General features: G+C 42.9%; 1 protein-coding gene across 2 annotated transcripts in view; it reads left to right on the top strand.

Moving 5' to 3' along the window:
* Nucleotides 1-10: 10 nt before the first annotated feature.
* DDB1 (damage specific DNA binding protein 1) overlaps nt 11-16,007 on the top strand; it is a 34,828-nt gene continuing 18,831 nt past the window's right edge. For both annotated transcript variants that reach the window (XM_078341150.1, XM_054240960.2), the window contains exons 1-12: nt 11-208; nt 1,367-1,515; nt 2,859-2,975; nt 3,350-3,571; nt 5,986-6,100; nt 7,147-7,244; nt 8,407-8,565; nt 9,440-9,523; nt 10,087-10,203; nt 10,802-10,904; nt 15,401-15,476; nt 15,575-15,683. In XM_078341150.1, the coding sequence (XP_078197276.1) occupies nt 148-208; nt 1,367-1,515; nt 2,859-2,975; nt 3,350-3,571; nt 5,986-6,100; nt 7,147-7,244; nt 8,407-8,565; nt 9,440-9,523; nt 10,087-10,203; nt 10,802-10,904; nt 15,401-15,476; nt 15,575-15,683 (1,410 nt within the window). In that variant the 5' untranslated portion in view covers nt 11-147. The remainder of the gene's footprint in view (nt 209-1,366; nt 1,516-2,858; nt 2,976-3,349; nt 3,572-5,985; nt 6,101-7,146; nt 7,245-8,406; nt 8,566-9,439; nt 9,524-10,086; nt 10,204-10,801; nt 10,905-15,400; nt 15,477-15,574; nt 15,684-16,007) is intronic.

The raw sequence follows: 16,007 nt of genomic DNA, 5'->3' as shown, positions 1-16,007 counted from the left end.
CGGCCGCTCTGGCCTGCAACGTGTATCTGGGGCGGAGGCAGCGGCGGTGGAGTTCGCTGCGCGCTGGTGGGGGCTGCAAGTCTCTTCGTTTGTGTCCCTCTCTCTAGTGTCACGCTTGAGTCCCGACGGGCCGCCGCAAGCCTCGACATGTCTTACAACTACGTGGTAACCGCCCAGAAGCCCACCGCCGTGAACGGCTGCGTGACCGGTGAGGCTGCCGGAGCCGGAGACCCCGGCGAGGGAGGGAGCTGAGGGGAGCCGCGGCCTAGGGAGGCCCGAGGCCCCGGGGCGGCCGGGCAGGAGGAGGCCCGGCGAATGGGAGGCGCTGGCGGCCGAGGAACCTCCCCCACCCCGCTATCTCGAAGTAGTCGTCTCAATACGCGCTTTTGCGGGGTTCGAATCCTCTCTCGAAGTCCTCTTTCGTCCTGGGGAGGTCACTCGGCCTCGAGGACAGGGCGGGCCCAGTGAGACAGAGAGAGGAGTGTGAGTTGATTATACGGTGTTGTTTGGACCCGGAAACTGGCCTCATGTGGCTGGGAAAGGGAAAGGTGGTAATGATGACTTTGGGGTCAGGATTTCCCTGTGGAGAAGTCTGGGGTCCCAGGAGGTGGAGGGAGGTGAAGAATGCCCGCATTCTCCCACAGAGGGAGAGGAGCTCTTTCCGGGCTAACCCCTTTGCCTGGGGCGGTTGTTTACATGAGGGCCCTGCTGGAGGAGGGTTTACTTTTTGACGATGTGCTTTTAATAAAGACACCAATGTCCGGAACCCGGGAAGAATCATCTGGAACCCACATTCTCAGCTGAATATGCAGACCCCAAGCTTGCATGTTTATGTACACCCTAATCATGATTCCAAAACAAAACACTATTGTTCAGAGATGGAGGTAGCTGAGTGTGGATGGGGGTGTTGGTAGACTGCCAAGAGGGCAGGGGATGTGGACAAAACAATGTTTTCATATAAAACTCTGGGGCTTTTCTCATTTGGTCTGTCTGAAAAAAGTTTCTGAGACATTATATGAAGACTGGAAGCATTCTCAGTTGGAGCCTGCTACTGTAACTGTAATAGGAAAAGCAAAATTCGAGGGACAAGAGCCATGAGAAGAGATTACTCAGTCATTGTCAGTTGGAGGACACACGCTCTTAGAGCCAGTCCAGTTTTCTTAGTCTGATTAGGGAAGCAGCTTTGTTAAATGCATGAAATGAGACTCTCTGAGGTGCTGGATTTGGCAAGAAGGGGAATAGCAGGAGAGAGTTGGAGAAGTATGTGAAGTAAATGAGAATTCTGGAGGTATTTAGACATAAATGATTTGGAAGGGATGGGAGTCCCTTTCCCTGGTTTCAAAAGTTAGAGGATCTCTTCTTTCAGGACACTTTACTTCAGCTGAAGACTTAAACCTGTTGATTGCCAAAAACACGAGATTAGAGATTTATGTGGTCACCGCGGAGGGGCTTCGGCCCGTCAAAGAGGTGGGCATGTACGGGAAGATTGCGGTCATGGAGCTTTTCAGGCCCAAGGTAAGTGCTGAGTTGGGACAGACAGTGGAGGGAGAACTGTTGGTTGTAGATTATTTATGTTATTTTTGTTTGTTTATTTTCTTTGAGACTGGGGTCTTGCAGTGTTGAGGATGTCTTGAACTCCTGAGCTCAAGTAATCTCTCCGCTTCAGCCTACTGAGCAGAGTAGCTGGGAGATGGTAGGCATGTGCCACCATGCCTCGGCTATATTATGTTGTTTTGTGAATTCTTGGGATGGATGAAATACGCCTTAGGAGAGAAACGCTCTTCTCTCATTGGATGGCAAATTTCAATATGTATTCTTGACCAAGTTTCCTAGCAGTAGGAGAGATTCATTAGGGAAACATTTATAAAGTTGACTTCTTTAGGAGGAAGAAATTAAAGCAGTTTGATTCAGAGGATAGGCTACAGAGTGGGACAGTCCTGGCTTCATTCCTTGTTAATTCTGACTTTAGCTGTCACTGAAGGCACCTTTCAGATCCAGTCTCCTGGGTTATTGTGAAGATGATATGATTCAGTAACACAGGGCATACAGCAAGCATTTAATGTTATGTTAACAATTACCAGGCTTCACAGCTCCGTCTACTAAAAATACAAAAATTGGCTGGGTGTGGTGGCACATACCTGTAATCCCAGCTACTCGGGAGGCTGAGGTAGGAGAATCACTTGAACCTGGGAGGCAGAGGTTGCAGTGAGCCAAGATGGCGCCACTGCACCCAACCTGGGTGACAGAGTGAGACCCTGTCTCAAAAAAAAAAAAAAAAAAAAAATTGTCATCAGTATTTTTGTCATTTTTAGTGCAAATGTTTTCATCCAAATCACCATCACATTGCATTATCATGTCTTAACTCAATCTGGCAAGAAAGCAATGGGTTCAAAATTTTAATTATAACCCTTTGAACAAAACAGTAATTTTTTGGAGGTCTGTGTTAAATAAGTAAGACTCTGTAGATCCATTTTAGCTTCCATTGTTATTCCCACATTTCTTTTTGTCTTCAAACACTTGGAGAGGAATGGAGGAGGCATTACATTCATCTTTCAGAATTTGAATGCGATGATCGAGATTTGCTTGAGGTTGAAATAGATGAAGACTTTGTATATAGAACAGAGAGATGGAGAATCATGAAAGTGAGGACTAGATGTTTACCAGCTTCAGTTCTGGCTTTTTGTACATGCCCTTAGGGTATATGTGTACCTAGTGTGGGTTACAAGCTCACCATGTATTTTCTCTTTTGGGAGAGAAGAATTTGGAAAATTCTTAAACTATTTGGTTTGCTTAAAGACTGGACAGGTTGTTCCTGTTTTAAAAAGAACCTCTTTTGATAGCATAATATTGGTTTCCAGGGGGAGAGCAAGGACCTGCTGTTTATCTTGACAGCAAAGTACAATGCCTGCATCCTGGAGTATAAGCAGAGTGGCGAAAGCATTGACATCATTACGCGAGCCCATGGCAATGTTCAGGTGAGGTGGCTGCTTTAGGCTCATGAGAATTTTCCAAGTAGGACTGTCATAATTCATTTAAAAAAAGTCAAGTGCTGGGAACAGCCCTTTATTTGATTAGAAAAACAAGGGAAAGACACTATGGGTTTGAGGTTTTTGGAGAAAGGACTCCTGTAGTTCACTCAAGGCCCAAGGGACAGGGTAATAATTCATTGAGATTCAGTATTTCACAAAAAAGGTATGCACTGACATTTGGGCTCCAACTGTTTGGCCTATCAAATAGATTCATTAGTTTTACTACCTTTCCTAAAATTTTTCTGCGGAAGTGGTGCCCAGTGTGCTCTGTTGCTCTGTGGTTGTTGAGGTTCTTCCTTAATCCCTATTTTGTTTCTCAGGACCGCATTGGCCGCCCCTCAGAGACTGGCATTATTGGCATCATTGACCCTGAGTGCCGGATGATTGGCCTGCGTCTCTATGATGGCCTTTTCAAGGTTATTCCTCTAGATCGTGATAATAAAGAACTCAAGGCCTTCAACATTCGCCTGGAGGAGCTGCATGTCATTGATGTCAAGTTCCTGTATGGTTGCCAAGCACCTACTATTTGCTTTGTCTACCAGGTACTGGGTTGGGAGGAGAGGGGAAGAAGCTGTGAGGTTGCTGTGATAGGAGTTGTTTTTGCTCATTGGAATGTCTGGGTTTGGTAGTAGGGTAGAGAGAGGTGTTTAATGTGTTTGTCCTGAAATGTTTTGAACAACATAATTGATATGGGTCAGACTTTTGTTGCTTCTTCAGTATGCTTATTGTGGAGGCAGCAAGCTCCCTGGGGCTTGTAGCAGGTTTTAATCCTGAGATTACACTCTGGTTGTGGGCCTTGGAGATTTCATAGGATGACCCAGTTTGTACTTTGAGTCTCTTAATGGAGTGCTAGGGGATTATTAAAACTTAGCTGTAGAGAAATTATCTGGATCTTGCCTTTATATTGAGCAAAGAGAAATTGTCTTGGTGATGCCTGAAATTTGTTTTGTAAGAAGAGGTTTATGTTTTGTCCAGCAGTCACTTCCTGGTGACTTGCTGGCTCTTGACTTCTATTTTAGTCTGTGCCTAAAACTTTAGCAGAGCTGATCTGGGCAGCTGTTCTCTGGTCCAGATCTGTTAAGTGGGGGTGGGGTGGTAGAATACCAGACTAACATGCCAGTGTCTTGGTAAAATCTCAGCCCTTTAACAAAGCATGCAGCATGAGGTAATTTCATTTGCATGTGGCTGAATAAATGATGGAAGGATAATACATAGAGTGTATGGGCACATAAACAGTTTGATAGCATTGTTGTGTATTGGAAGTGCTGAAGTAATTTTGTATATTTCTTAGTGTTACTGTAGTTCTGAGGCTATTGGTTTAAGGCTCAATTGAATAAGGTTGAAACCCAGAGATTTTGTTTGATCTTTTTTCTAATAAAAACTTAGAATTTCTCTCTGTTCTTTAGTTTTGTAAATATTAGGCTATTAAAATTTTGATGTTGTTGATTATTCAAGGCTGATTGTTCTCAGCCTCAGGGCTGCCAGTCGTAATCAGATCTTCATTTCTGCATGTGTGTCTCAGAAGCCTAAATCCACACTTGAACTTTTTGTGAAATTGTGTCTTAACCCTACTCACTGGTGAGAAAATGTTTTCATCAGCTAGAAATTACTATCTCCTGTTTTATGCCAAAAATTCAGTGTGTGCTGTGTGAAAAGTATTCATGCTTCAGGAGCTGTAACAGTGACCAAGATGTGATCCCTTTACTGAAACACATTGCTGAATTCCTTCCATAACTTCTTTGTGGAAGCCATCTTCCACTGGCTGAGTGTAGCTTTCTCCCCATTCCTGCTCTTCAGCATTTTTTTTTTTTTTTTGAGACAGAATCTTGCTCTGTTACCAGGCTAGAGTGCGGTGGTGTAATCTTGGCTCACTGCAATCTCCGCCTCCCGGGTTCAAGCGATTCTCTTGCCTCAGCCTCCCCAGTAGCTGGGATTACAAGTGCGTGCCACCACACCCGGCTAATTTTTGTATTTTTAGCAGAGATGGAGTTTCACCATGTTGGCCAGGATGGTATCAATCTCCTGACCTCGTGATCTGCCTGCCTCAGCCTCCCAAAGTGCTGGGGTAGGCGTGAGCTATCATGCCGGACCAAGCATCTTAAAGGTGATTTTGGCAGTCCCAGCACTGACATGAGTCATGATTCAGAAAAAGGTGGGGAAGATGCTGTTGACAATGGCAGGACTGAAAGTTCTGACAACTTTAGAGGAGTAATCAGTTATGTTCTCCCTACTGTTATTCCATCAGAATGCTTTTACGAATTGTATCAATTAAAAAAAACTCATAGGTGTAGCTTATCAATGCGTGTTTTCGTGTAGCTATTTTGTAAGTTTCTTGAGGCTAAGGAATGCACACAGGCACACGCACAGTATCTTTTTTTTTTTTTTTCCCCTGAGACGGAGTCTTGCTCTGTGGCTCAGGCTGGAGTGCAGTGGTGCCATCTGTGTTCACTGCAACCTCCGCCTCCTGAATTCAAGTGATTCTCCCACCTCAGCCTCTTGAGTAGCTGGACTATAGCCTTGCACCATCACGCCCAGCTAATTTTTGTATTTTTAGTAGAGATGCCATGTTGGCCAGGCTGGTCTTGAATTCCTCACCTCAGGTGATCCGCCCACCTCGGCCTCCCAAAGTGCTGGGATTATAGGCTTGAGCCACCATGCCCAGCACACAGTATCTCTTAGAGTGCTTAGTGCAGTGTGACAAGTTCATTTTTCTAATTGTTAAACCTTTGTTGGTTGGTTGAATTGTTAGGAGTGGTAGATCTCAGATGCCACAGTCTACCTAGGGATTAATCCCAGGCTCAGCTGGTGATTGTCAGTACACTGATGGATAAGGGTAGGAGAGCTGACATGACAGGACTGTCAGATGCTGGGTGGTAGTGGCTTGTTCCTTTCAGCACCTCACTTAGCCCAAGGCTCACTCTTCCTAAAGGCTAACCATTTCACCTTTCCCTGCTAGGACCCTCAGGGGCGGCATGTGAAAACCTATGAGGTGTCTCTCCGAGAAAAGGAGTTCAATAAGGGCCCTTGGAAACAGGAAAATGTAGAAGCTGAAGCTTCCATGGTGATCGCAGGTTGGTTGGGAGTTTTAGGAAATGTGCGTCCACCCAGGGCTAGGCTAGTTCCCTGTTCTTGTTCCCTCCCTTACCTTCTCTGCCCTTTAGTGTGGTGCTCAGTATTTTTGAAGGTGTGCAGTGTTTACCACTCCTTTATGTCTTCTTTCTCTAAAATCTGCTTTGTTTTTTTCTGTCTTTGAGATTTTCTGTTTTTCACTCCTTCCCCCAAAAGTATAACTTTCCTTTTGGTTGGGTGGAGGGATTGACTATAAAACATGGAGATTGATTTGTACAGTGGCATATGGAAATGAGTCTTACTATTTTATTGCTGGGTATAACATTTAAAACTGAAAGAAAGCCAAAACCTATAGTCCAAGCTACTTAAGAGGCTGAGGTGGGAGATTCACTTGAGCTTAGAAGTTCGAGTTCAGCCTGGGCAGCATAATGAGACCCCATCCCCTTTAAAAAAAAAAAGAACCAGCGAAAAATTGAAAGGGAGCAATAGAGCTTAGCTGATTTCTTCATAGATGAGGAAACAGGGCCAGAGGGACCTGCCCATGCCTGTATAATTGACAAAGTCTGGGCTAGAATCCAGGCTTCTTCACTCCTTTTCCTAACTGCCCCAGCATTGTTTGTCTCACTCAGGAGAGAAGTTTTAAAGCTCTTAAGAGAAAATTGGCTCTTCTAAATGGTGGCCCTGATAATGGGGGGGGAAGTTAAGCTAAGGAACAAGAGTGGAGACCAGGAAAGAAAAGTAAAATCCTTTTCTTAGAAAGGATTAGAAGTTGAGAAGAAAAAATGGTAGAATGCATGGAGAAGAATATGGAGAAGACTCCCCACCCATAGGAATGGTCAAAACCAGAGAGTGGCAATAAAAATATTGGCAGTTCACAATTTCTAAGAATCTCGTAAAGGCTATCATGTTCCCTGGGCTTTGGTGTCCTTTTTAAAATAATGATGATCTTGAAGTTTGCCTTGGGGCTAACTGGACCTGTACTCTTGCCAGCCCCTGATTTGGCAGACCCAGAGTGCTGAGCATTCTAATTTTGCTGTCTTTCCTGCAGTCCCAGAACCCTTTGGAGGGGCCATCATCATTGGACAGGAGTCAATCACCTATCACAATGGTGACAAATATCTGGCTATTGCTCCTCCTATCATCAAGGTGAGCAGGGTCCTCTCCCTTTTTTTCCTTTCATCTTTTCTTTCCTTGTCCTCACCTTGCTCCTCCCTTTCTCTCATTTGTCAAAACAGAGATTCACAGATGCCTGTGAAACAAATTACTATATATATAAGATATTGTATTGCCCATTGGAATACAGAGAGAGATTAGTCTGGATTTGCTTACAGAGAGCTTGCTTGCTAACTTAGATAAATGATGTAATCAAAATAGGCTGGCTTTTTTCATTGGCTGGGGCAGCTTTCTTTTTTCAAACAGATAGGGTCTTACTCTGCTGCTTACGCTGGAGAGCCAGAGTGGTGGCATGATCATAGCTCACTGCAGCCTCGAACTCCTGGGCTCAAGTGATCCTCTTGTCTCAGCCTCGCACGCAGCTAAGATTACAGGTGTGAACTACCTCATGGGGCAACTTAAAAAAGAGACAGTTTTGGCAAATTCCATTGAATGTAACGTTTTCAGGACTCAAGTCATATAAAGTAATATACTGGTAAATCATATAGACTGAAAAAGTAATAAAAATTTCAAGGCCTTAGAATATCAAGTCGTAAAAATTAAGCCTTAAAGGCTTCATGATTTTTTTTTTTGAGAATAAAGAACAAAATCCAGCTGGCTACAATGGTGAGTCCCTGTAGCCCTAGCTACTTGGGAGGATGGCTCCAGTTCAGGAGTTTAAGGCTGCAGTGCACTGTGATTACACCTGTGAATAGCCACCATACTTTAGCCTGGGTGACATAGCAAGACCCTGTCTCTCAAAAAAAAAAAAGAACAACATCTGTGGTAGCATTGCCACAGTGGTAGGGAGTAATTAGTGATAGAATAAATAACAGCGTTTGTAGTAGCATTCATAGTTCAGTGAATTTTGGCAGCAGCTTCCTATTCTGTGTATTTGTATCTTCCTGCAGAATGACAGCATATCCGGAAACATAAGGTATATTGATGGAGCTTCTCAGAAAATTATCTTCAAAATAAAAAACCTCCCCATTTTCTATTAACGGGGAATAGGATCTATCTTCATTTTCATGTAATGTCTGAGCCATTTGTCTGCCAGTAAAATGGCTGGGTTTGGTAAAGGGAGTGATCTAGTAGGGTTTGCTTTCTGGTGTGGAAGACACTGACTCTCTAATGACTGTTTCCTCCCCATCGACAGCAAAGTACCATTGTGTGCCACAATCGAGTGGACCCTAATGGCTCAAGATACCTGCTGGGAGACATGGAAGGCAGACTTTTCATGCTGCTTTTGGAGAAGGAGGAACAGATGGATGGCACCGTCACTCTCAAGGATCTCCGTGTAGAACTCCTGGGAGAGGTAGAACTTGTTCTCCCTGTTCCTCTGCAACATTCTCTTAAGTTCCTAGAGATCCCAACTGTGTGGTCCCACACCTTAACTCTGGGAATTACGTTACTTAACACCTAACAACAAACTCTTGTTTCTGCTGTGGAAGGTGACTGTTCAGTGAGTTAGATGTTGGAGAATCTCACAGGATCCTGTGAAAATCTACCTCAGCAGCCTGTGAGAAGAGGAAAAGAAAGGGCAACAGAAAAAGATACATAAAGATTAATCTGGCTGGGTACAGTGGCTCAAACATGTAATCCCAGCACTTTGGGAGGCCAAGGTGGGCAGATTGCTTGAGCCCCAGGAGTTCAAGATTAGCCTGGGCAATATGGTGAAACCCCATCTCTACAAAAAGTAGAAAAATTAGCTGGGTGGTGTGTGCCTATAGTCCCAGGTACTTGGGAGCCTGAGGTGGGGGGATCACCTTAGCCTGGGGAGGTCAAGGTTGAAGTCAGTGAGCCATGATTGTACCACTGCACTTCAGCCTGGGTGACAGTGAGACCTTGTCTCAAAAAAAGAAGAAGAAAAAAAAGATTATTGCTGATTTCAGTTCTGGGAGGAGGTTCCCAAAACGTTTAATATTAATTCTTAGGCAGTGTCTTTTGGAGCAGGAATATGCAAGACAAATTACAGATTTTTCTGAGTGTAGGGATGCAACAGATGGAAGAATCACAAACTTCAGAGATTTAGAAACATTTGCTTATTGTGAGCTGGGGATTTGAAACAGAACTGTCCTGAATTACAGCTGCAGTTGGGAGTTTTCTCAGCAGATGTCTGAGGTGTGGGAAGTGTCTGGATCCCATGTGGAGTCCATTCTCATTTCTTTCATGTTGCTGACTTTTTTCAGACCTCTATTGCTGAGTGCTTGACATACCTTGATAATGGTGTTGTGTTTGTCGGGTCTCGCCTGGGTGACTCCCAGCTTGTGAAGGTGAGAAGACACTTGCTTCTGGTTTTTTTTTTGCTGTCCTCACTGTTTCTTCATCAGATTTCTCCTGTGTTTGGTGCCTCAGAATCTCCATTTTACCCAGCTTTCCACTTGGTTAATTTAACATCCTACCCCTGACTAGCTCTTTGTCACTGTGGTTCATTCAGCAAATTTGCCAGGCAAGATGCTAGGTGCTGTGGATACATCGATGAATAAGACCCAGCTCCCACCTTCAAATAGGTCATAGCTAATGTAATGGACCTCTTCTAGAATATGAAAACTTCGGACCTTCTCTGCAGAAGAATACATGCAAACATTTGACATTTATTTTCAAACATTCGCTACTTCTTGAAATCCATTCATGGGACTCTAGGTCAGCAATCCTTGGTTGATTAATGGGTCACTTGTAGGACAACCATATTCCTTAGCAGTCCCCTTCTGGAATCATCCCTTCGAACACAAGAATGGCAGATCTAGCAGTATCAAGAGTTTCTTTTGGATAATAACCATCTGTTTTGGATAGTCTGTTAGGGTGTTCCAAAACTAACATTGTTCTTTCGTCTTAGCTCAACGTTGACAGTAATGAACAAGGCTCCTACGTAGTGGCCATGGAAACCTTCACTAACCTAGGACCCATTGTGGATATGTGTGTGGTGGACCTGGAGAGGCAGGGGCAGGGGCAGGTAAGGGGCATCCTGAAAGCGGATGATTGGTATGCCCACTCAAACTGTGTCCTCCTAGATATGCTTATCTAGAATGGGGAGGGTGCACTGAAAATACTTTTAAGAGCCCTCTTGTGAATCCCAGTGATACAAGGATAGCTACTGTTTATTGAATGCCTATCTTGGTCTGCCAGGCACTTTATATACATTATCTCTAATCACACCAGTACCTTAGACAGGGATTTTTGGCTATCTTAGAAATGAGGAAAGTTAGGGCTGAGAAAGATTAAGTAACTTTTTCCAGAGTCTACCTAACTAATAAATGGCAGATGTATCTAACTCCAAATCCTGTGCTCATTCTAGTAAACTGGGTCTCAAGGATCTAAGCAAGCTTGCTAGGAGCAGTGGTAGAAGCTTTTTGCTTCCTGGACTAGAATGGTCTATCTGCTCATAAATTTGAAAGACTTTGGAAATCAGCCTCTGCCAAGTCTGCGTCCTCACACCTAGCCCCACAATAAAGGTTTTTGGATTTAGTTATACCATGTTTACTTTCTGGGCATTAGTATGACTGGCCTAGTCTCTTGAGGGTGTTCCTTAGAAATGTTTTCTCTAATTGCAGCTGGTCACTTGCTCTGGGGCTTTCAAGGAAGGTTCCTTGCGGATCATTCGGAATGGAATTGGAATTCACGAGCATGCCAGCATTGACTTACCAGGCATCAAAGGTAGCCTTTTGGTGGACATAAGATGCAGATCTTATTTGAGTGACTTTGGCCTCGTCACATGTTGTGAAGGCATTTTGGTGGGAGCTAGAAGAAAGCAGATCAAGTGAAGAGTGAAAGTTTTTTTTCTTTTTTTTTAATTAGAGATGGGGTTTCACCATCTTGGCTAGGCTGGTCTTGAACTCCTGACCTCAGGTGATCCACCCGCCTTGGCCTCCCAAAGTGCTGGGATTACAGGCGTGAGCCACCATGCGGCCTAGAGTGAAACTCTTAACAACAGATCAGAAACTTAAACATATCTGAAAGTAAAACAGTGAACTTAAAAAAAAAAAGAAACTACTGTTAAAAATTGGTACTGGAATAGAGGAGTTGGGGATGAAAAGATTATAAATTAAATGTTATTTATATCAGGGAACTGATAGAATTCAGAAAGGGGAGACTGAGGATATTATAGTCGCTAAATTCCAGGAGAATTTTAATTAAAAAAAAAAAAAGATCAGGGGCTAGACGACGTGGTGTGGCTCATGCCTGTCATTACAGCACTTTGGGAGGCCAAGATGGAAGGATCGCTTGAGCTCAGGAGTTTGAGACCAGCCTTGGCAACATAGACTTCATCTCCATAAAAAAAAAAAATTAAAAATTAGCTAGGTGTGATGGTGCACGCCTATGGTTCCAGCTACTTGGTTCTAGTTGAAGTGGACGATCACTTGTGCCTAGGAGTTTGAGGCTGTAGTTAGCCATGATTGTGCCACTGCACTACAGCCTAGGCGACAGAGAGAGACCTTGTCTCACAAAAAAAAAAAAAAAAAAAAAAAGAGAGAGAGAAAGGATACACAATGAAAGACATTTACAATGTGTAAAAGTAACCTAAAATGATATGACAATTGATATGGAATGTATCTATCATGTCAGTAAATATAAGTGTCCTGTTTGAGGACAACATAATCAGATTAAATCATAAAGCAAAACCACCTCAAAGTTGTATATAGGAGGCACATCTTTTTAAAAGAGTAATTCTAAAGGCTTGTGCAGTGGTGCCTGTGTGTAGTCCCAGCCACTTGGGAGACTGAGGCAGGAGGATCGCTTGAATCCAGGAGTTTGAGACCAGTCTGGGCAACATAGCAGGATCCCATTCCAATTAAAAATATATAAAAAATAAAAGTATGGGAAAAGGTGAATAAAGAAATAGAAGTATGACTGGGCACGTTGACCAACTCTTGTAATCCCAGCACCTGGGGAGGCCAAGGTGGGTGGATCACTTGATTTCAGGAGTTCGAGACCAGCCTGGCCAACATGGTGAAACTCTGTCTCTACTAAAAATACAAAAAATTAGCCAGGCGTGGTGGACTAAAAATACAAAAAATTAGCCAGGCTTGGTGGCAGGCACCTGTAATCCCACCTACTGGGGAGGCTAAGGCAGGAGAAGCACTTGAACCTGGGAGGTGGAGGTTGCAGTGAGCCAAGATTACACCACTGCACTCCAGTCTGGGCCACATAGTGAGACTCCAGTCGCAAAAAAAAAAAAAAAAAAGATACCGAAGTATATGAAATTGTAAAGGAAGAGATCATAAAACTACAAAACTCAAGATAATCAACTAAAAAACTATAGACAATAAAAATTCACTAAGGTGAATTTTTACATTATAAAATGATGTACTGAAATAAATAGCTTTCATGTAAACACAGTCAGTTAGAAAGTATAGTAGAGGAAAGGGGGCAATACACAGTAACAAGAAAAAGATAAAGTACCAAGGAGTACATTTAACAAAATTGTGCAAAGCCTAAATAAGGAAAACTTAAAGATACTCCTGAAGGATGAAAAGAACAAGTTGATCAAATGAAAAAGACACACCAAGTTCTGCAAATCAAGATTATAAACCTTTTCTCTCTTTGACTTATATTTGACGTACCTCAGTATCTATACATTTTTTCCTTGACTTAGACAAGTCCAAATGGAAAAAGGAAGAAGCAGGCATAACCAAGAAAACTTTAAAAAGAGCAGGAAGACAGGTTAGCCCTACCAGATACTAAAACATACTATTAAGCTTCTATAATTAGAAGTGTAGTATTAGTGACAAATAGGCAGAGTCTGATGGGTGGATTCAGAAGTCCAGAAATGATATAATTACATGCGGAAATTTGGTATATGATAGTGGTGGTTTCTCAGTTTAGTGAGTAAAGTTGGGACTTTTAAAATTTTTATTTTTATTTATTCATTTTTTGAGATAGGGTCTTACTCTGTCACCCAGGCTGGAGTACCATGGCCTGATCATGGCTTACTATAGCCTCAACCTCCTGGGCTCAAGTGATGACCCGTCTCAGCCTCCCAGTAGCTGGGACTCCAGCCATGCACCACCACACCTGGCTAATTTTTTTTTTTTTTTTTTGGGTAGAGACAGTGTCTCCCTATGTTGCCCAGGCTGGTTTCAAACTCCTGGGCTCAAGTGATCCTCCCTCCTTGAGCTTCCAAAGTGCTGTAATGATAGGCATGAGCCACTATGCCTGGCCTAAAGTTGGGACTTAATCAGTGGTGTTTTGGGGATAACTGGTAGTCATTTGGGAAAAGACAAGTTTGGATTCATACTGCCAAATGTATACTTGGCTAGAATCTGCATGGATGAAAAACTTAATGTAAAAAATGAAGCCATAACTATGACTAAGTACAGAAGCCAAAAAGAAAGATTGATTAATTCAACTATATAAAAATAAAACACTTGATTGCAAAGACAAAACACTACTAGCTAAGTCAGAAGAAATGACAAACCAGATAAAAATATTCTGTACTTCATCTTATAGACAAGAGGCCCAGTCTTCCTAATTTATAAGAAATTCCCAGAAAGATCACTAAGTTTTCTATCCCCAAACTAGAAAAGGACATGAATGGACAGGCAATAGGCCTGAGAAATGTACATTAGCACCAAACAGCAATACTCTCCTTTACTAGTTGACCAAAATCCAGAAGTTTGACCACATGTTATGTTGGTCAGGCTGTGAGAAAATAAACGTGCTTGTGCATCCTCTACAGAAGGGAATTGGGTAAAATCAAAAACTGCATGTAGTGATTTACCTAGCAGTCCCAGTTCTGAGCCTCTACTTGACCTTCATATGTATAAAGGTCATATGACATAAAAATACAAGTTTATTCCTTGTGGCATTATATGTTATAGCAAAATACTGAATAAATGTCACGAGTAGGGATTTGTTAATCTTCATAATTTAATGGTAATTGTGTAGATAAATAATTTGCATAATTCAGTGCTGTGTTCTGATAAGGGCTTTGAGCATATATTGTGAAACAAGAGAACAAGGTGCCAAATAGTTTATGATAGACTATTTTATGTTTGTATTTGCTTGTAATACCTGTGTCCTTAAATTAAAAAAAAATACAGCTTGATATTATGTGGTGCGCCTGAAGTCCTCACTATTTAGGAGGCTGAGGCAGGAGGATCACTTGAGCCCAGGAGATTGAGGCCAGCCTGGAGCAACATAGCAAGACCCCCCCCCACACCCCATCTCTTTACTAGAAGGCTAGACAAGATGCCTTTATTGATTACTTGTTTGGGGGATGGATTGGAGGGAAATACGGAAATAAGACTTTTCTGTGTGGTTTTAAAAAATAAATTTAGGCCAGGCGCAGTGGTTCATGCCTGTAATCTCATCGCTTTGGGAGGCCAAGGCAGGCAGATCATGAGGAATTCGAGCCCATTCTGGCTAACATGGTAAACGTATCTACTAAAAATAAAATTATCAGGTTGTGGTGGCACCTCCCTATCCCAGCTACTTGAGACGCTGAGGGGCAAGAGAATTGCTTGAACTTGGAAGGCAGAAGTTGCGGTGAGCCAAGATTGCGCCACTGCACTCCAGCCTGGGCAACAGACCAAGACTCCATAATAGATAGATAGATGCAACAGAGCAAGACTCTGTAATAGATAGATAGTTGAAATAGAGCAAGACTCCGAGATAGATAGGATAGTTTGTGTAATGGAAATGTATATAATCCAATCCAAAATTTAAAATATGAGACCCAAAATGGTTTAAAATTATCTAACTTTTTAAGAATCTTAAAGCCAAGAAGGAGCAAGAACAGAGAGGGGGCTTCAGCTCAGGACTGCAAGTTCCAGTCTTTCCAGTGGTGTCTGGCTGCTCTGTCCATATATATACTTTTTTTGGAGACGATCTTGCTGTGCCCCCAGGCTGGAGTGCAATGTCATGATCATAGCTGAAGCGTCTTCCTCCCTCTTCAGCCTCCCATGTAGCTGGGACTGAAGTCTTGTGCCACCACACCTAGCAAGTTCTTTTGTATTTGTAGCAGACCTGAGGTCTCACAATTTTGCCCAGGCTGGTCTTGAACTCCTGGTCCCAAGCGATCCTCCTGCCTTGGCCTTTTCAAGTGTTGAGATTACAGACATAAACCACTGCGCCTGGCCTGCCCTCTCCATAGATGTGCATGCTAAGTGTTGATTTGTCCTGTGTATCTGAATCCTTGGTCCTTGTTCCAGGATTATGGCCACTGCGGTCTGACCCTAATCGTGAGACTGATGACACTTTGGTGCTCTCTTTTGTGGGCCAGACAAGGTAAGGATGGGTCTAGTGCCACCTGTAGGTGCTGGTGAGAAGATCGTGAGGTGGGGAAGCTGGTCCCAGGCTGACCCAGGCCCTCCGTTCTGCTGCAGAGTTCTCATGTTAAATGGAGAGGAGGTAGAAGAAACCGAACTGATGGGTTTTGTGGATGATCAGCAGACTTTCTTCTGTGGCAACGTGGCTCATCAGCAGCTTATCCAGGTGATAACTGAGAAAGGGGCAGGTGTAACTGTGTACTTGAATTGACCTAGAGTGTAGTACAGAGCACCACTGGATTTTAAAACAACCAATTTTTATGACTCCAAAAATAATGTAAAAATTCTAAGGGGAAAAAATTACAGATAACCCACTACTCAGAGATCACAGCTCTTAACTTTAGAGTTGCTCCTTACAGCTTTATTTTTCTTTTGCAAATGTATGTGTATTTATTTACATTTTCTTTTATAGACTTGGATTATTTTATATAGAAATATAAAAATACAGTTTTGGATCCTGTTTTAGCACTAATTATATCTTTCGAGACCT

Source organism: Callithrix jacchus, chromosome 10 (assembly GCF_049354715.1).
Source record: "Callithrix jacchus isolate 240 chromosome 10, calJac240_pri, whole genome shotgun sequence".
NCBI classification, from domain to species: Eukaryota; Metazoa; Chordata; class Mammalia; order Primates; family Cebidae; genus Callithrix; species Callithrix jacchus.
This window is presented reverse-complemented; position numbering and strand designations above follow the sequence as displayed.